Raw genomic sequence first — 20,397 nt, forward strand, 5'->3', positions numbered from 1 at the left:
CAGGCCCACCCCCAGGGGGACTGTCTTCCTGCCGCTGCAGGAGTTGCAGCCAGAGTCGGGGTCCCCTTGCGATGGCTTTGTGCTGGTGCTGGCTACAGCTGGTCTGTGGTGAGAGGGACTCTTGAGCCTGCCCCTCCCCAGCACCGAGATGGCTAGGCCAATTCGTCCAGGTCACTGGCTTCTGGCTTGCTTCCATATGTGCTTCCTCACTGAGTCCTTCTGGGCACCCTCCAGCGCCTCGTGGCACAATGAGGCTGCAGGGCACCGGAACTGGCTCCAGGGGAGGCATCCTCTCCTTGGTTGGATGCCTTCCCAACCCCAGGGTGTGTTGGGGGCTTGCAGTGACTCTCCACCCTTTCCCTTCACCACCCCCACCAGTCCTGGGACCTGAGAGCTTTGGGTCCTTCTTCTCTGTGAGGGTCCTAGGCAGGTCTGAGCCCCTCCCTGCTCTGCCCTTGCTCAGGGTGGGGCGTGGGTGTTGTGCCGGAGGGGAGAGGATGGAGATGGGACCATGGAGGAGGCAGGTCCCCAGGGTGCAGGGTCTCCAGCTCCTCCCACTAGGAGGTGGATGCTGCTTCCTCTCTCGAGGTTGAGCCAGGTGACCTTGGAACTTCCCGCTGCCATCCTGGAATGTTCCCTTGCCAGGCCAGCTCTGAGACATGAGATGCCAGGCTGCCCAGAGAGGCCCCGTGACAGAAGACGGAGCCCCAGGGAAGCACCTGTTGACCGCAGGCACCCAAGGCAGACAATCCCACCCAGGTGAGCCTCGGGGCAAATACAGATAGTTATTCAGTCGCTCGGTTGTGTCTGACTCTTTGAGGCCCCATGAACTGTAGCACCCCCCAGCTCCTCTGTCCTTGGGGTTCTCCAGGCAAGAATATTGGAGTGGGTTGCCCCTTCCTTCTCCACGGGACACAGAAACACAGGTGCAATAAAAACACCAGCCCGATGCTCCCAGCAGCCCATGTGATATAAATGGCGGCTGATTAAAGACACTTGAGTTTGGGATACACACGTGACACCATTGTTATCTGTTCAACATCTCATCCTTTGGAGGAACCAACCTGCCCCTCCAGGTGGTCCCCAGCACCCCCATCCCACCCTCCCCCTCCTGTTGCCATCCCAGGTTGACTCTGCTCCAGTCTTCCAGAAATCTGCCTCTGAGAGTGAAGGTGTTCAGAGCTTGATCATCTCATGGACTTGCCCTTAAAAACCCAGATTTTCTCATTCTAGTCACTCAGCTTCTTTACAGATCACCTGCCAAACACTGATCCCCTCCACACTCTCTCTCCCCCTCCTGTTAATTAGTTTCTCCTGTTTCTACCAAGGAACCATGATTGACAAACGTTGCCAGGAGGGAGGAAGTGGTGGGGCGTGCTCCCAGAGCCAGGGGATGCAGGGCAGGTTCTCACCTGAGAAGGGAGAGTCCCAAAGTCCTGGGGTCTGTGGCCCCATCCCTGAGAATTGAATCACTACTCCTCTCTGCTGTGGGGGGTCTGAGACCAAGGACGCGGGGCAGAGGCTGCACGGCCGCCCCTGATAGCGGGGGCCGCGGAGAGGGGCGTCCTCACCTGGCCAGGGGACCCCATGTGGGACTGGGTGGCCACTCTGCTCCGAGACTCTGTGCCAGTTCACATGGGCTGAAATCCTGGAAAACCAAACCCAGGCCCGAGCCTGCAGGCACTGAAAGTGGTGCTGGCTGCATTTGCAGTCACTCCAACAGCAGTGGGGTCTTTGTAGAAAAAAGCCAGAAGTGGAGGTTTGAAAGTCAGCATCTGGGCGGCCCCCACCCTGGGGGGAGCAGCCCCCACACGGGTGGAAGTGCAGGGATTCCCACACCCCACCCCGCCCACCTCACCTCTCTTCCTTGCACCTGTGAGCAGCAGGGGGCAGAGAGCATGGAGGGGGACGTGGAGGAAGTTGTGAGTTTTCATCATACAAATTCTGGGGGATATTTGCAGATCCTCAGCCGAGGACCTGCTCTCTGGACAGTGGGCTGACCCTGACCTGCTTAGCACCCTGGGGAACACCAGGGAAACCCGGAACCCTGTGGGCTAGACCACTGAATGCCCTCCACCTGTGGGGCAGAGAGCCCCTTGTCAGAACTGACCCCAGACCCCTGCCCCCCAAACCCCCTATGGACCCTGGCTTTACCACCTGAGTATGAGTCTCTTTTTCACCTGGACAGAGAGTCCTTGGCCCCCTCAGCCCTGCCCCACAACTGCACTTCCTGGGCCTTTGCTGCCGACCTCCTGGAAGGGGGTCAGACTGGTGACTCCGGGTGCCCAGACCTCTGTCCTGTCCAGGGCTAGTGGGTCGGGCCACAGGGCTGGTGTGCACAGGGGGGCAGGGCTAGTCCCATGGGTGGCAGTGGCCCCTCCTCCGCCCCTTACTCATTAGCCAGGCTGTACGGTTACCCTGGCCGGCTGGGTGAGGCTGGCTGAGAAGGTGCTCAGGCGTGCAGGGTGGCTGGGTGGCCTGGGCTTGGAATGGACAGCCCCCAGGACACGGTCCCCCCAGGCCGAAGGAGCCGCTGCCCTGCCCTCCGCAGGCTGGTCCCTGTTGGCTTTGGAGCTGAGGCACGGATGATCTTCATCCTTTCTGGACCCCTGGTAAGGAGGTGGGGGTGAGGGGCTGACGAGGCGGGGGGCAGGGGCTGCTCGAGGCCTTCCCCAGAAATCACCCACAGTGACAGTGTCCAGGTGGCACCAGGGGCCACCACCCAGAGCCTGGCGGGGTCTGACCTCTCTCAGCGGCAGGCAGCCCCCACCCCCTCGCCATGAGAGGGACCAGGTGTGTCCTCCTTCAGGAGCCCAGAGAGGCCAAGGGGAGCCCAGGGGTGCCTGCACGGGCGTTTGCATTGGAAGAGGGGCCTTTGCCCATTTATTTTCAAAGGGAAAATGGCTTCAGGTACATTTTTTTTCTGACTGTAAAGACTACTAAATATGTGCTCCTTGTAAGAGTAAGGACAACAGTAAAAGAAGACACTACGTTCCAATCCCACCACATGGACAGAGGCTTCCTAGGGTTTTGGTGTCTTTAACTCTACTCCTCTGTGTTTGCACGCGGCCGGATGAGGTGGTTACAGTGACATCACCAGCTGTACCCACTCCAGCGCCCCCGCAGGGGAACGAGAGCTCAGGGGTTGATGCTGTTGCCCCGTGGGGAGGGGGCAGGACCCGGGCCTTCTGCCACCCAGACTCGGCCACACTCTTGCTCCTCCACTGTGGGCGGCTCGCCCTGCGGCCCAGAGGGGCTTCTCGGGGGTCAGGGCCTGGAGAGCCTCTTGCCGGGAGCTGGGCTGTGAGCAGGGCCCTTGACCCCAGCCCCGGCCTTCAGTTCCTCTTCCAGATGCTGAACTTTATGGTCTACGTCGTGAGCACGGTGTTCTGCGGACACCTGGGCACGGTGGAGCTGGCGGCAGTGACCCTCTCGGTGGCCGTGAGTATAGCCAGGACCTTCTTCCCTGGGCTTCTGGGAGAAGACACAGCCTGAGGGCACAGCTGGACCTCCAGCCTCGCCCGAGCACACCCCACGCACAGGCCCGGCCAGGAGGGGTCTCCCACTGCCAGGCAGCCCCCCAGGTGCAGGGTCCCCCTCGGTCTCCTGAAAGCCTGTGTTCTCTCCTGTGTGTGGCTCCAGTTTGTCAATGTCTGTGGAGTTTCCATCGGGTTTGGCTTGTCTTCGGCCTGTGACACCTTGATGTCCCAGGTAGGTGGGCCCCCGGGAACCAGCAGGGCTGGAGCCAGTCCCACAGCTGCTGCAGAAAGGGCAGGGCTGGGCACCCACTCGAGGCCCCGAAGTGGCCCCTGCATCTGGAAACCTGTCAGGCCTTTGGGGGGCAGCTGTCCCGGTACACCCACCCTCAGGGACCATGTGCTCTAGGGACCAGACCCTCCCCTTGCCAGGGTGGCCGGGCGAGAGAGCTCTGGAATGAAAGACAGTCCTCTGACCTTGAGTCCTCTGACTTTGACCTTGAATCCTCTGGCCCTGTGTGCTGAGGGCACACAGAGGGGGCCTGCTGCCCTTGGGAGGCCCACCACCAGGAGGGGCTAAGCTCCGGGGGCCTGGGGCTCACGGTGGGCCTGGCTGCTGCTCACTCCCCAGGGAGACTCGCATGCGCTGGTGCTTCAGGGATGGTGGGGGGTGGGCAGTTCCTCGCCCATCAGGAGTCATCGGAGTACTGGGCACCGTGGGTGGACAGCGGCTGGAGCTCTGCAAACGGTTGCTGTGGTTACTCTGAGCCGCTGAGCCCCTCAGAGGAAGCCCCGGGCGGGGATTGGGGGAGTGGTGGAGGGCTGCCCAGCGCACCCACCCCCCCCCCTCCAGCCGGCGAGCGGAGGTCAGGCGCGGGGCGGGCGTAACTCCTGTGTTCCAGAGCTTCGGCAGCCCCAACAAGAAGCACGTGGGCGTCATCCTGCAGCGGGGCGTGCTGGTGCTGCTGCTTTGCTGTCTGCCCTGCTGGGCGCTCTTCCTCAACACCCAGCTCATCCTCCTGTTATGCAGGCAGGACCCGGCCGTGTCCAGGTGCGCTGGGGCGGGCAGGGGCGGGCATCCCGGGAGGCCCACCCCACCCGTGCCGCTCTCTCTGGGTCTCCAGCCATCCCGCGGCCATCTGGTCTGGGGACTCTCCCCCACAGCGTGCTGCTCCAGCTGTGGCCAGCAGGGGGCAGACTACAGCCCATTTTAATTGAGAAAAGGCATTTGTATGGGGTTTATTTGCATCTGGTCCCAGCGTGGGCCCGAGCCCGGCAGAGGCTTCGGAAGCAGTGACATGCACACCCCACACCGCAAACAGTGGGAACAGGACCGAACCCCATTTCTGAAGAATTACACACTATGTTGTTAATGTAGGATATATTTCCTCATAGGAATACCTGACTCGTTTCCTGTTATGTGCACTTCATGTAGTTAATTCTTAACGTGATGGAACCTTGTTTTCCCCTCTTACAAACCACACATCATTCCGATTTGAAGTTCCCCAGCCCTGAGACCCTGTGTTTGGGTCCTTTGGTTCTTGGGCCCTGCCTCCTGGCACCCTACCCCCACCGAGGTTCCAGGTGTCTCTGAGGGTCTTGTTTTCAAGGTAAAGTCTGCCAAACCTTTCCCCACCCCCAGGGTATAGGCTGCTTGGCTCAGAGCCTGGTTCTTTCTCCTGCAGGCTGGCCCAGGAGTATGTGCAGGTCTACATCCCAGGCCTGCCGGTGAGTTGTCTATGGAGCTTGGATCCTGACCCCCCACTAGTCTGGAGCCCCTCAGCCCTCGTGTTGGTAGCCAGGGGGCTGGAGAAAACTTCTCATTGCGGTTGGTGGTTGGTGCATATTGAACTTTTAAAAAGTAGTGCAACACCTTTTTCTGGTTAGAAAACTATTTACAGGAGAGATTCTGGAAAGCCTGAGGAAGAAAAATTTCAAATCTTCCATTATCCTACTACCCAGAGAAAAGACAGGTTAATAATCTCTCTCTCCAGGGCTATTTGTCTTCATGGGTGTGTGCGTTATCAAACATAGAGACACACCTGTAGTGTGAAATGGGGCCAGTGTGTGTATGTTGTTTTGTAATTCACTTTTTCCCTTTCAAATGTATCATTAGTCAGTCTCTAGATATGCTCAAATCACTGTCCACAATACCCATTTCAAAGGCCTCACAGTATCCCCCCTTTGCCATAACTTATTAACCAGTCCCTATGTGTTGGGTATTTAGGTTGTTTGCAGTGGTCACTCTTATAAATTAGGTTGTGATTAACATTTTTATAGAAAAATCTTTGTGAATGTCTGTAATGATGCCTAATTGGAATTGGAGTTGCTCTGTCAATGGGTTTTGATACTGGTTTGTATCAAGTCTACCCTCAAGAACAATAGTCTCATCAGCACAGAGTATTATTAAAATGTTTTCTCCAATTAGAAATAGGTTATTTTAACATGCACTTTATTGCAAATGAATTTGAGTGTTTTTTCATATCTTTGATCATTTGTTTTCCTTCTATGAATTGCCCACGTCCTTTGCTTATTTTAGTGGATTGATCTCTTCCTAATTATTTTAACTCTTGTTAAATAATACCTCACTCCTTTGACATATGTGTCACAAACGTTTTTTAGTTGCCTTCTAATTTTTTGATACTTTTTTCTTAAAGAATTTTTAATGTGTACATAACAGATCCATAAATCCCATCCTTTATGATGTCTGTCTTTGATGAGCTTAAGAACAGTCACCCCATCACAGGATTGTAGAAACATTTGCCTTTATTTTATTTGAACTTTTTAATGGTTTCTACTTTTGTGTTTAGAGCTGTAATGTTTCTAACAAATGTTTTCTAAGAGTCGTTATTGAATGTTCTTTCTCCGTTAATTTATTGAATATTAAGTAAGCAGTCCATCCACACAGATAAGTTTCTGAGATTTGAGCCCCGCCTAGTGGTCCATTTGTCCACTCGGGACTCATGGCTGCACAGTGTGATTTGCTGTGGTTCAGTGGACGTGTCACCACGGGGCAGGCTGTCTCAGGGGAGTCCAGCTTTCTGTCTCTGTCCCCCCTCACACTGCCCCCTCTGTCTTGCCTCTCTGCCCCCCTCTGTCTTCCGAGCACCAGTGACAGAGCTCTTGAGGATGGACCTGGGAAGGGAGAGGGTTGGGGTGAGTTCACGGTGCCCTTAGGGGACACCAGCCCTGTCAAGGAGCCCCAGCCACACCCTCCCATCTGGAAGGCTAGAGCCATGACTTCTTTGAGGCCTGGCCAGCTCCAGATTTCTTCTGTATCACGGAAACCACCTGAAAAGTCTGGTCTTTCTCCTCCAAACCTTTGGCTCTTCAGACCAAGTGAAGGTGTCTTGTCCAACAGGGCCCCTGGGGCCGGGTCAGGGGAGACTTCCAGGTTATCACTGTGGCAGCCACTTTATCAAATCAACAAAGCCGCTCCCTCCCATTCAAAGATGCTGCCAAACGTAACTCCCTGTGGGATGAGAAGCATCACATGTCTTAGTCATGATGCTAACCCAACTCTCGGCACTCTTAAATGTGCCAAATGCTGTTTTGTAAGCATTTTTGCAATATCAGCGTTGCATATAAATGTATGTATGAATAGCAAGGATTCACACACACAGTATTATCCCCTTTATAGGTGAGGAAACTGAGGCACACACAGGTTAAGTAAGTGGCCTAAGGCCACACCACTCACAGGAGGCACAGAACCAGTACCTGAACCCAGCAGCACACTTTTGCTGACTGTGCAGTCCTGAAGAGAGAGGGAGGGTGGGCAGGGGGCACAGGCCTGGGCCAGGGTTTGACAGGGCAGGAATTGCAGGGAAGTGCCCCCAAGATACATACACACATACACACACAGGCCCCCTCTGTCCTCCATGGACTCCTCTGATGTCTCCACCCTGCTCTGCAGAGGCTGCTGGTGGCCTCCACCCTCCCTACCCCGACTCCCTCTGCCCAAGGCCCCTCCATCCAGAGTCTTGTCTCTGGCAGCCAGAGACAGGCCCTAGGGTGGCCCGGACCTGTGGGCTCTGGTGGCCCTTCTGTGAACAGGCCGGTTGGCGGCCAGGGGCCCAGTCCCTTTCGTTCTTGCCAGAGCACTGGAGCCCCTCTTGGGTCCCCCCTCCCTGCCTGCTGGTCCCATCCCAGCACCAGCCGTCAGGCAGTGCAGGTGCCCAGGCCAGCGCGGTGCGTGTCTGCGGGTCGGGATGCACTCTGCTAAACAAGCTGCCCCAGATTCATCTCAGCAGTGTCTGTTCTTGTCTGTGTGGAGGTGGTGTTTACTTGTGTCTCTCTGTGTGTGTTTATTTACACAGGCAAATTTTCTCTACAGCCTGCAGGCCAAGTACTTGCAGAATCAGGTACAGGGCCCTAGCTGGAGCTGCCCCGTATCCTGCACTGCACTGTCAGCGGGGGAGGAATGCCTGGGGTCCCTGTTCTGACCTCCACACAGGGGTCTGTGGGGAGCTGCGTGTCCCCAGCCTGTGTCCCCCCTGGGGCCCCCCACTCAGTGAGGCCAGTTTTCATCTATTTCAGGGCATCGTTTGGCCCCAAGTCTTCAGTGGCGTCGTGGGCAACTGCGTCAACGGCCTGGCCAACTATGTCCTGGTTTCTGTGCTGGGCCAGGGGGTCAGGTGAGCGGGGGGCTGCAGGGCCTGCTTGAGGGAATCAGTTGAATAAGGCGTTGCATGGGCTGTGGCAGCCTGGTCCGGAGCCCTGCCTACCCCTGAGGGGGCAGCCAGTCCGGTCACAACAAGGACTGTGGAGGCTGTCCACACTGTTAGCCACAGGTGGGTCATGGGGAACTGGGGATGAGCCAGGCCTGTCCCCCGCTTGCCTCCAGGGCTGGAGTCGGCCTTTCCTCCAGCCCGACCTTCCACCCTCTGTCAGGGGCTCCGCATTTGCCAATACCGTCTCCCAGTTCACGCAGGCTGTCTTCCTCCTGTTCTACATCGTGCTGAAGAAGCTGCATCTGGAGACATGGGCAGGTGTGGAGGGGGCTCCTGCCCAGGGAGGGGGTTGCTGAAGGGGCGGGTAGGCTGCCAGCACCAGCCCAGGGCCTTCACTTCGTGGGCAGGGTCCCCCCAGCTGGAGCCGTTGGAGGAGCCCTGCCCCGAGCCTGCCCCCGCATCCCTCAGGGCCCACCTCTTCCCCACCCCCTGTATCTGCACCCTCTCTCCGCCTCTGCACCCCACCCCTAGAGGCTTGGTTTCCCAGTCCAGTGTGTCCCGGGTCACAGCCCTGCTGGGGACGGGCCAGGAGCTTCTGCGGATAGAATGCTAGGTGCCAGCAGCAGGCTGCACCCACATTGCTTGGATAAGCTTCAGAACTCCTCGTTAACTCCATTTTTATCTACATGGAGGAAGCCGGTGCTGAGAGAGTTTGTCATTCACCCCAAATCACAGAAGTGGGCTCGAACCTGCTCCCAGGCCTAGGTGCTGAGCTTTTAGCCCCTGAAAGCTGGCTGTGTGGACCGTGGGTCCCTCTCTGGCCTGGGGCCTCCTCCCCCATGGCTGTACCACCCTGTCTGCCTTGTGAAATCTCCTGGAGCCTTGGTGTCGGGCCACCCTCCCAGCAGCCCTTTGGGGAGATGGGGCAGAGATAAGGACTAAAATTTCATCCAAGGAGACAGAGCCCAGGAAGGACCAGGCTGTCTGCCAGCCTGTGGTGCCCGGGCTCCCACCCAGGGGTGCTGCCCGAGGTATTAGCCCGTCCCCTCCTCCCGTCCCCACCCTGCCTGGTGCCAAGTGCCTGGGCTTGCTGTGTGGAGTCAAAAGCTGTGGGCCCTGGCGGTGGGCCGGCTGGCTGGGCCGCAAGGCAGATGGGGGCTCAGTCAGCTGGCTTCTGCTCCTAGGCTGGTCCTGGGAGTGCCTGCAGGACTGGGGCCCCTTCTTCCGCTTGGCCGTCCCCAGCATGCTGATGCTGTGCATCGAGTGGTGGGCCTACGAGATCGGGAGCTTCCTTGTGGGTACGTGGGACGGCGCGGTGTGGGGAGACTCCTCCCCCAGACAGGTGGTTCACCCACCCGGCCGGGCTCTCTGCCAGACTGTGAGCTTCCAGCAGGAGGGCCTGGGCCCAGCGCAGCCCAGTCTAGGCCTGGCACAGAGTGGACACCTGAGCATGATTTTCAGCCAGAGATGGAGTGAGATGGAACTGGTGCAGCCGGAACATCTTGAGCTCATCAACGGACTCAGAACAGAGTCCAAACAGCCAGGGCTGGAATGGCCCCAAGAGACCTTCCAGTCCACCCCAGACCCCATTTATAGATGAGAAAATTGAGTCCCAAGAGTAAAAGAGGCTGTCCAGAGTCACCCCAACCGGGCCGAGAGCTGAACTCAGGCTTCTTGACCTTGGTCCAGTTTTCTTCCCTCCCTCATCACACGGTGTACACAGGAGAGAGACCCTGACCCTGGCACACCCAGGCAGGGGTCTCCTGGAAGGCTGAAGGCCAAGTGGAAAGGTGGTTTTTTCTGTGTCTGCCCTTGGAAGCCACTGGCCCCTTGGCCCCAAGAGCAGGGGGCACTCTGTCAGCCCAGGGCTGTTGGCCAGCTGGCTGGACACTCACGGTGCTCCTGCCCCACCTCCGCAGGCCTGCTCAGCGTGCGCGACCTATCTGCCCAAGCAGTCATCTACGAGGTGGCCACCGTCATCTACATGGTGAGGCTTGTGGGGGGCACCTTTTTGTCCTGCCCCCAGCCCAATCCCCTGACAGCCTGGGAGTGTCAGAGGGGGAGGGGGCAGCTTCCCCCCAGAGGCCATTTCTGTCTCCTGAGGGACCCTCCAGACCCACTGTGTCCACCAGGCCCAGGCCCTAAGAGCCACACGTGGCCCACAGCCACTCCGCCGTGGGTGATACGGAACTCTCCATGTTGGAATTGTTTTGAGTTGATTGGCATCATTTAAAATTGGGAGATTTCGCGTCACAATCTGGATTTCTGCATTTTTATTGAAAAATGGGACGTTCCCTTTAGCAGTGGGCCCACGTTCTTGTACACCTCTAGTGGTGAGCCCTGGGGGACAGAGCCCTTTTGGGGGCACTTCCTTGCCTCCACCGGGGAAAGAACTCCCCACAGTTCCTTCCTCTTCAAGGACACATGGGGTGTCCCGTGTCACTTGTGCAGCCTCTGCCAGCCTCCTGGGGTGCACGCTCTGTGACCCCAGCTTTAATCGAGGGAGTTGCAAAAACCTACATGTACAAAACTGATTTATAAGGTGATTCTTATGTTGAAAGTGGTGTCAATCTTTTTCTCGCAGGGACCTTTTATGACAGACTTAGGACTACACTTGCCTCTTTATGTGATGTTTACTCATGAGGTTTTGGCTGTGTGTTGATTTTGGCTGCCTGTGGTGTCTGATGGCTCAGCCAGGGTGGGGCTTTGGCTGGCTTGCTTGGGGTACCCCCACCCCACCTGCCAGCCGCTGATCTCACGGCTGGTTACCAGCAGCCAGGAACACTCTGCTTCTCTCCCACTTGGCTTGGGGTAGGAAGGGGGCTGACCATACCTTCTTGTCTCTGAGTCCAGATCCCCATGGGGCTCAGCATCGCGGTCTGTGTCCGAGTGGGGACAGCCCTGGGAGCCGCAGACACCGTGCAAGCCAAGCGATCAGCCATCTCAGGCACCCTCTGCACAGGTGGGTGGGGTCAGGCTTAGGCCAGGGGAGGCCCTGGGAGCCACGGCTACCTTCCAAGCCTGTGGTACCTGTTATGTGGCCCAGAGGAGCAAGCCTGCTGTGCCCCTTCTGGCCGCTTCCCCACTGCTGGGGGTCTGAGCTGGCAGTTTCCTCCCCAGGCTCCCAGGCCTCTAGGTCTTCCTGTGAGCTCGGCCTCCTGGAGTCCCCAGAAGCATGGGGCCTGCTCGTGGCGACCCTCAGAAAGGACCCCTCTGCATCCATCCTGTCTCTGCTTTCTGCAGCTGCCAGGCTCAGATCAGCTCCTCGTGGAGAGCAGTGGTTCTCAGGCTTTAGACCTAGGTTGGGGGTGGGGTGGGGGAGCTGGGTGTCAAAACCCGAACCTCCCCCCGCCCCCGGCAGTTTCTGACTCAGTCAGTCAGAGATGGGGGTCTGAGAATCTGCTTCACTAGGCAGCTGCCGGTCCAGGGACCCCATTTTGAGAACCACGGGAGGAAGGGCATTTTGCATGTTGTCATCATGAGACCGCAGATGAGGGTCTTCGTCCAGGCGGATGTGTGGCTGGGCTGGCTCGGGCTGAGGGGGGCCAGGCTCCTCCCTAGGCTGGGTCGGCCTCACTGCCTTCATCTCTTGCAGTGGGAACCTCGCTGGTTGTGGGCGTCCTATTGAGCCTCCTGAGAAACAAGCTGGGCCACATCTTCACCAATGATGAGTAGGTAGTCGGCTTTCCCGCCTCGTGTCGGGGGGCCTCGGCTGCTGCCCATGCACAGACCAGGCGCCGACCGAAGGGCAGGGCAGAGCTAACGGGGCTCCTCGGGGGGTTCGGACGTGTCCCCACACACAGGGAGACTCAGGGACGGGAGCGGCCTGGCCTGGGGCGACCACCTAGGCTTGGAGAAGGTGGGGGCAGGGTGGAATAGACGGGACAGGAGTGGGACTCCAAGGCCAAGGCTGTGTCTCATGGCCCCCTGTCCCTGCAGGGAAGTCGTTGGCCTGGTTAACAAGGTCCTGCCGCTGTACATCTTCTTCCAGCTGTTTGATGCCCTCTGTGTGAGTCCCGATCTGACCCCCAAGTTCCCAACCCCTGCCCCCCAAGCAGCTCAGGGCTGTGAGCTTGAGCTGCCTGATTAGGGCTGACTGCAGATTAAGCGGCAGCTCTTGGATCTATTATTATTCAAAATAACGCCTCCCCCCTTTCTTTCCTGCAGTTCCAACTCACTGAGAAGCGTGCACATTAGCAAAATACAGACCACTCTTCCAGTGCAGAATCATAAACCCTCTTCTTCCTTGTTCCCCAGGATTGGGTTGGGGGGCAGCGGGGCACAGCTCTGACCCAGGCCCCACCTGGCCAGGAGCGGCCACACTGGTTTCCAGAATAGAGGTGCCCAGAGTACGGAGGGGCCCAACTTTCTGCTTGGATCACTAAAGAGCAAATCCCATTGAGTGCAAGTCTGAATTCTGTCAATGTTTAACAGCCTGGCATAGAGACAGCGAGCACCAAAGTCTCATTTGTTGAGCAGGATTTGAAGCCCTGGGTCGTCGTCTTCACACCTTGGGCGATCTTGCAGGAAGCTCCAAGTCTCTGCCTGGAGCATGTGCTTTGAGAGCAGCAAGGGGCAGGAGGCAAACAGCCTTATAGGAGTCATCAGCTCTTATAGGAAGAGTGGTCCCTACAGGAAGGAAAGAAAGAACCGTTGGGAGAAAGTATATTCGTGGAGAGTTTTCCTCAAAGCCCTGGCACTGTGGCCGGTTCCCCATACATTTCCAGGGCTGGTCTTCGAATCTAGTTGGGCACAGGCTTGGAGCACATTACTGACCTCATCAGGACCGCTTGCTTTGGGCCGGGTTTTGTCATCAGATTCACAGCTTTTATTGCAAAACATTAAAAGAAATCCTCTTCTGGGCTCTGTTATGGCTTCTGCAAGGACACTATAATTACTTTTTCTCTAGCTCCAAGGTGAGGCCACAGCTGAGAAACTCCTCCTGCAGGGTCAGGCCTCAGAGGGCTCTGCATTCCTAAATGCTCCTAAGGCAGCGCCTCTCTGTTCACTGCCCACCAGGGAACCCGCAGCAGATTCACAGCTCACAACTGCCAGGGGTCTTGCAGCGCACATCGCTGCATCTACTATGTTTACTCCTGGTTATATCTATCTGTCTATTTTTTTTTTTTCATTAAAAAATTTATTTGTTTGGGTGCACCATGCGGTATGTGGGATCTTCGTTCTCTGACCAGAGATTGAACTGGTGCTACCTGCAGTAGACGCTCCATTGCATTGCCAGAGAACTGCATCGCCAAACCATTGGATTGCCAGAGAACTCCCTAGATCTGTGTTATTCTTTTTTTTTTTTTTGTAAATAATTTTATTTATTTATTTTTGGCTGTGCTGGGTCTTCGTTACTTGCTCAGGTTTTTCTCTAGTTGTGGGAATGGGGGCTACTCTCTAGTGGCCGTGCTCAGGCTTCTCTTGTTGTGGCTCCCGGACTCTAGGGTGCGAGGGCTCAATAGTGTGGCGCATGGGCTTAGTTGCTCTGAAGCATGTGGGACCATCCCAGAGAGCAGATCAAACCTGATTCCATTGACAGGTGGATTCTTTACCACTGAGCCACCAGGGAAGCCCTATATTATTCTTAATTTAAGTTTTCCATGGACCTAGTTTTTATTTTATATTTTTTATGCCTTTCTTGAATTATAGTTTACATACCATAAATTCATGCATTTTACATGCGTGAGTCAAACCTTTGAGTAAGTGTCTACTTGTGGAACCAGTGCTGCAATCCAGTGTTAGACTGTTTTCATCACCCCCACAGAATTCCTGGGGCCTGCTTTGAAGTCACTGCCTGCTCCCACGGGCAGCCCCAGGCAATGCACTGACCCACTTTCTGTCTGTGCATACTTGCCTTTTCTGATTATTTTATAGACGTGGAATTAGAGTATGTGGTCTTTTGTGCCTGGTTTTGTTCACTTCTTGAAATGTTTCTGAGGTTCGTCCATGGCGTAGCATTTTTCAGGACTTCATTCCTTTTTGTGGCTGAATGATAGTCCACTCTGTGGCTGTAACATGTTTGTCTACCCATTCATCAGGTGATGGACATTTGGGTTGTTTTGAGTGTGGCCTGCTGTGACTAAGGCTGCTGGGAACATTCAAGTATGAGTCATTGTGTGGACGTATGTTTTCCTGCCACTTAGTAGAGTCTTAAGGAGTTGAATTGTTAGGTTAAAGCGTAAGTTTATGTTTAACTTTGTAAGAAACCATTAAGCTGTTTTCCAAAACAACTGTATCATTTTACATTCCCACCATCAATGTACCAGGATTCCAGTTCCTCCCCTGTGTTGCTAATTCTTGGTATTGTTTGTCTTGAAATTAGAAAAAGTAGATTTTACTTTTAGGAGCAGTTTTAGGTTTACAGAAAAATTGAGCAAATACAGAGTTCCCATAACCCCCACCCCGCCCCGGCTGGTTCCCCCTTTTATTTACATCATGTATTAGTACAGGACATTTGTTTACTTGATGAAGAATATTGATACATTAAGTCCACAGTTCATGGTTGGTATGCATTCTGTTGGTTTTGACAAACGTTTAAGGACATGTACACAACATTCTAGAATCATACAGGATACACACTACTATATATGAAACAGGTGAACAACAAGGTCCTACTGTATAGCACAGGGAACTATATTCAGTATCCTGTAATAAACCATAATAGAAAAGAATATGAAAAAGAATATATGTGTATGTATAACTGATTACAGCAGAAACTAACTTTTTTATATTCTCATTTTTATTAAAGTCATCCTCATGGGTCTGTACAGGTATCTCGGTGTAGTTTTAATGTACATTTCTTCTTTTTTTTTTTTTTCTTGGCCATGCCACACGGCATGTGGGATCTTAGTTCCCCAACCAGGAATCAAACCGAGGCCCCCTGCAGTGCGGGCATAGAGCCCTAACCACTGGACCGCCCGGGAGTCCCTGTTGTGTGTTTCCTGAATGACTAACACCGAGCCCCTTCCATCTGCATGTCTCCTCGGGTGAAGTGTCTGCTTGTGTCTTTGTTCACTGCAGACATCAGGTTCTTGTTGTCTGAGCCTGCCAGGGCTGCCCTGACAAAGCATGCAAAGCCGAGTGACCTAACATACCAGAAATGGATCGTCTCGCGGTTCTGGAGACCAGAGGTCCTAGATCCAAGGCGCCAGGGGAGGATCTACTCCAGGCTCTGCTGAGCTTCTGGAACCCTCAGGAGCCCCTGAGCATGTAGAAGGCATCGTTTCCCCATGTCTGTTCACGTTGTCTTCCCTCTCTGCATGTCTGTGTTTTAGTTTCTCCTTTTTACAAGGACACCTGTCTTCTCGGGGTAAGGTCCACCCTGATGACGTCATCTCAGCTTGGTCTTCTGCAGAGATGCCATTTCCAATTAAGGTCATATTCAGAGGTCCTGGGGTCAGGACTTCAGCATCTTCGAGGGGGGGCACAAGTCAACCCATTGTGATTACCTTTTTATTCCTGAGTTGTAAAAGTTCTTTTTGTCATTGTAGAATAGTTGATTTATAATGTGTTAATTTCTACTGTATAGCAAAGTGATTCAGTTATACATGTATGTATTGTTGTTGTTCAGTTGCTAATTCATGTCTGACTCTTTTCTACCACATGGACGGCAGCCAGGCCTCGCTGCCCCTCACTATCTCCTGGAGTTTGCCCAAGTTCATGTCCATTGAGTTGGTGTACATTTTTAAAAATATTCTTTTCCATAATGGTTTATCATAGCATATTGAGTGCAGTTCCCTGTGCTCCATACTTGGACCTTGTTTGTCCATCCTACATGTAATAGTTTGCATCTGCTCACCCCAAACTCCCAGTCCACCCCTCCCCCTGTATCTGAAACACAGCAGCCTTGCATGACCCAGGGCAGGTCCCTGCAGGAAGGGAGGGGGACGAGGGCCCCTCCTAGCCCGTGTTGTGGACTTAAATGAGGCTATGGCCTGTAGATTCCTGAGGAAGCCCTGCTGCTAAGACTCACCATCGCCTCAGCATCACCAACCCCCAGCCCTTCTGCCTCCTGCAGTGTCTCTACGCTGGGGTCCTGCGTGGGACCGGCAGGCAGGCCTTCGGGGCTGTGGTGAACGCTGTTATGTACTACGCCATCGGCCTCCCGCTGGGTGTCGTGCTGACCTTCCTGGTCGGGATGGGGGTCATGGGTACGTGGTGTGGGGGGCGGGGGGCAGGCCTAGTGCTCGTCAATGCCCTCACTCACCCCCGTGTCCTGTAGGCCTCTGGCTGGGCATGCTGGTCTGTGTCATGCTGGCCACCGCTGCCTTTGTCACGTACACGGCCCGGATGGACTGGAAGCGGGCTGCAGAGGAGGTGAGTGCCCTTCCTGTTACCAAAGAAACCACGCCAGAGACCATCCTCAGCGCTCCCCCCACCCACCCCCCGCTCAAACTCAAGCAGAGGGCTCCGGATGACCCCGAGGGTGAGCTGTGACCTTGGAAAAGGTACTGACAGTACCCTGTCCGCCATCCTCTTGGGAGCACTTCTGAAACAGGCGGCCTGGCGTTTGCTACTATGGCTCAGACTCTGAAACCCAGAGTCTCTGTGAACCCACAGAGCTTCACACCCTCTGTGGGGATCCAGTCCTCCTGGCATCAGAGACGATGGATCAGCCCGGATCTAAAAGAGCGCCTCTTAAAAGTTCCCTAGACCGTGGACATGGCAGGCCTGGCCTTACCGCACTTCACAGGTGTTGTGGTTTTTGCAGGCTGAGGGTCTGGTGCCACCCCACATTGAGCAAGGCGATCAGCAGGCACCATCTTCCCAACAGCATTTGTTCGCTTTGTGTCTCTAGGTCACACTTTGCTCATAATTCTCATCATATTTCAAATCTTCTCATTATTATCATCTCATTTATGGTGAGGGATGATCACTGAACTCTGACATCACCATCGCAAAAATATGACCTGCTTAAGGCTCAGGTGATGGTATTTTCCAGCCAGGAAGTACTGTTTAACTGCGGTATGGACAAGGTGTCTTGCACACTTAGCAGACTCATGTTGTGCAAACATTACTTTTATGTGCACCAGGAACCCAGAAAAGTCCTCTGCCTGCGTTACTCGCCTTATTGCAGTGGTCTGGAGCCCCCAAGGTGTGCCTGTGTGTCACCATGTGTATCCTGCTCAGCCTGCAGGGCTCAGCTGAGGCCGGGTGGATGGGCAGCTGGCAGGCTGACCTGGCGACTCTCTGTTCTTCAGGCGCAGAAACGCGCAGGACTGCCGCCACTGGGGAGTACTGGGAGCATGGCCCTCGGACCCAGGCCCGGGCCTGAGAAAGCGGTTGTGTCTTCAGGTAACACTGCCCTGTGTGCTTGGGTGGCCAGGAACCGCAAGCGCCCAGGCTGCCTCTCTTCCTCAATGTGACAGTGATATCTGTTCTGACACCAGGAGGGGCACTGACGTCCTGGGAAGCAGGCCCTGTCTGTCCTGGCCTGGGAGGCTGTGACCCTTGGTCCTGTCATCAGACGAGGGTTTGAGTTGGGTGCTTAGATCTCCTCCCTGTCGTCCTGCAGCTAGCTGCTAAACTAGAGGACGAGGTCTGAGCACCAACCATCTGACCTCAGGGTGCATTGTCACCACCCAGCTCCAGTGTGGGCAGGAGGACTGCAGCCGAGGGTTAGGCAGGTCAGCCTGGCTTGATAACCAGTGTGGGTGGCCCTTCCCGCCCACCCCTCCACACCCCATCAGACCGGAGCTCTGCTGCCCCGGCACTGGCCTGAGCCCAGGGCTGTGTGTCCACAACCCACAGCCTGGTTATCTCCGCAGCCTCACCTCACTCATCCTGGGCTGTGCCTTGATTGGGGTGGGCATGGGGAGCCAGCACAGGCTTTGGGGGCTTCAGTGTTGCCAGGGAGCGGGGGAGGCAGCGTGACTGAGCATGTCACATGCTGAGGTCGCTGGTGGAGGTTACACACCTCCAGGCCGTCTGACCCCGTCTGATCTCAGCCTTGTCCGTGCATCAGGTCCACAGGGTGCTGTCCCACGTGTTTCCTGCTGTGAGGCAGGGGTGTCAATCCTTTGGCTCCACAGCCCCCCACCTAGGGCTGAGCTGGCTTCTGCTTGTCTTGCAGTGGCCACAGGCAGCTCCCCTGGCGTGATCCTGACGACCTACTCGAGACTCGGGGGCCACCTGGACCTCCTCAGGACTCCAGAAGCAGTCCACACCCTACCCGCCCCCACCAACCGGCTGTCAGCCAAGCAGCTGGCTCTCCGCCGGGGGGCTGCTCTGGGGGTGGCAGTGGGCTCGTTGATAGTGGGGCTCGTCCTGAGGGTCCTCACTGCCAGGCCCTAGCGAGACAGCTTGAGACAAAAAGGAAGCTGACAGCGGCTGCTGATCCCAAATTCAGTGCAGGGGGATGCCCTGAACCACTCCTCAAGAACATTCACGGGACTTCCCTGGTAATCCAGTGGTTGAGAATCTGCCCATCCACCGAGCGGGTTTCCCCCTCCTCCCCCCCAACCCCACCCCCCACCAACCCCCACCAGTTGGGGAGCTGGGATCCCATGTGCTATGCAGTGTGGCCAGAAAATAAACAGATTTTGAGCTGGTGCTGTGTGTCACATGGCGGGTCTGAGCGGCAGTTAAATTGCCTCCTCTCACCTGGACTGCTCTTGATAACAGCTCAGCTGACCGGAAGATGAGACTCCTGGTGTTGGTCCCCTTATTCAATAAACAGCTTCAGGTTAGAGATTTCAAATCAAAACGAAATAGAAAACGCCACTGTCACATGAAAAAGTAGGCAGAGTCTGCCGCCTAGGTCTGTTCACAAAGCCTTTGTGAAGTTCTGGAAGGGTGGGGTCAGCGGGCCCTGCCCACACAGTCCACCTCGCTGAGACCCCCGTCTGCTCCTGCTCTGGCACCTCCTGCAGGTCCAGGAGCTGTGAGGCCCCAGCCGGGCTGGTCACCTTTCCCCCAGTCCTCTCAGGGCATGAACATTTTCACTTGAGAAATGCCTCTCACAGTAGCAACAGGATATAACTAAGAGCAGTCGGTAGAGTCTGCCTACAATGCAGGAGGCCTGGGTTCGATCCCTGAGTTGGAAAGATATCCTGGAGAAGGAAATGGCAACCCACTCCAGTATTCGTCTAGAGCATTCCATGGACAGAGGAGACTGGTGGGTTACAGTCCCTGGGATAGCAAAGAGTCAGATATGACTAACACTTCGACAGGCAGTGAAACCCAGATCACTGGGCCAGGGAGGCTCAGGACAGAATCTGGGGCTAACCCAGTCCTAGGGTGCTTTGAGGCCTGGGACTGGGGACATGTTCGGGTTCCAGGCTGCACTTGGGGCCCTGGGGGCTCAGCCTGGCCTTCAACATCAGTCCCTTTAACGTGGGTAGTTACATCCAGACAATGGATTCACTAATCAAGGTCACTAGGGAAAAAGGATGCAGAGTGCAAACGCTTGACTCCATAGAAAGGCAGGAGCCAGTGGCATCTGTGACCTGAAGACTCCGTGAGCTTCCGCACCCAGACAGATCAAACAGGTATGGAACAGAAAGGCCATGTTGTGTCCTAGGGTTGCATAAGTGAAAGTAAGGTGTTAAGTTGCTAAGTGTCTGACTCTTTGTGACCCCATGGACCAAAGCCTGCCAGGGTCCTCTGTCCATGGGATTTTCCAGGCAAGAATACTGGAGTGGGTTGCCATACCCTCCTCCTCCAGGGGATCTTCCTGACCCAGGGACCAAATTGGGGTCTCCTGCATTGCACGCAGATTTCTTTACCACCTGAGCCATCAGATTGCAAGGCACTGAGGAAAAAGGACTGCAAGCGCAAGTCTGGGAAACAGTGTATCTGCAGAAACCCCTGCTAGACAGAACTGACGGCAGAGCCGGTTTCTGCGTAAAGGCTTATGGGATTGGTGTCTGGTGAATGTGCTTACAGAAATATACTTGTTTTAGGTCAGCAATGGGGTAAAGATATAGTTAGAAAGAAACCTATTTACTATATATAGATGGTTTTTATGAGACTGACGCGCTGCCCACTGCGCTAAGAAGGCGCTTAGATGGTTTTTAAAAACAACCCACAAGCGGCAAAGTAAAACTTGAGAAAATCTAGGCTGAGAAATTAAAATGAGAAAGAGTTAAAGTGGATCAACACTACCTTTGATAAAGGCAAAAAATGGATTTCTAGTTGGAGAAAACTTATGTTTAAAGGATTGTCTTCATCAGGGCGTATCTGAAAACTAATGACATTATTAAAATTCATGCCAATTTCATCAAATGTATCTATTTTGAAGCAGAATA

At 55.0% G+C, this 20,397-nt stretch overlaps 1 protein-coding gene across 7 annotated transcripts; it reads left to right on the top strand.

The window, feature by feature from the left end:
- Positions 1-2,415: 2,415 nt before the first annotated feature.
- Positions 2,416-18,700, top strand: SLC47A2 (solute carrier family 47 member 2). Of its 7 annotated transcripts, none has more exons than XM_043903989.1 (17): positions 2,417-2,612; positions 3,340-3,441; positions 3,643-3,711; positions 4,379-4,527; positions 5,162-5,204; positions 7,793-7,837; positions 8,013-8,110; positions 8,367-8,464; positions 9,331-9,444; positions 10,066-10,133; positions 11,000-11,108; positions 11,742-11,817; positions 12,086-12,155; positions 16,167-16,299; positions 16,371-16,465; positions 17,350-17,443; positions 17,539-17,645. In XM_043903989.1, exons 1-17 carry the CDS (start codon positions 2,490-2,492, stop codon positions 17,625-17,627), a joined length of 1,575 nt encoding a protein of 524 aa, XP_043759924.1. In that variant the 5' UTR covers positions 2,417-2,489; the 3' UTR covers positions 17,628-17,645. The 7 variants fall into 7 exon arrangements, with proteins under 7 accessions (XP_043759926.1, XP_043759924.1, XP_043759925.1 ...); XM_043903990.1 differs by lacking the exon at positions 17,539-17,645 and adding an exon at positions 17,664-18,189 and having other exon boundaries at positions 2,418-2,612; XM_043903986.1 differs by lacking the exon at positions 17,539-17,645 and adding an exon at positions 18,222-18,700 and having other exon boundaries at positions 2,423-2,612.
- The last annotated feature ends 1,697 nt before the right edge of the window (positions 18,701-20,397 follow it).

The sequence above is a fragment of the Cervus elaphus genome, chromosome 5, assembly GCF_910594005.1.
Source record: "Cervus elaphus chromosome 5, mCerEla1.1, whole genome shotgun sequence".
Lineage (NCBI taxonomy): Eukaryota > Metazoa > Chordata > Mammalia > Artiodactyla > Cervidae > Cervus > Cervus elaphus.

Coding starts and splice junctions, on each gene's coding strand:
- SLC47A2 (XM_043903986.1), top strand. CDS start 2,490: ATGGACAGCCCCCAGGACACGGTCCCCCCAGGCCGAAGGAGCCGCTGC. Junction 8,111..8,366: donor GTGCTGGGCCAGGGGGTCAG/GTGAGCGGGGGG, acceptor ACCCTCTGTCAG/GGGCTCCGCATTTGCCAATA. Junction 9,445..10,065: donor GATCGGGAGCTTCCTTGTGG/GTACGTGGGACG, acceptor CCACCTCCGCAG/GCCTGCTCAGCGTGCGCGAC.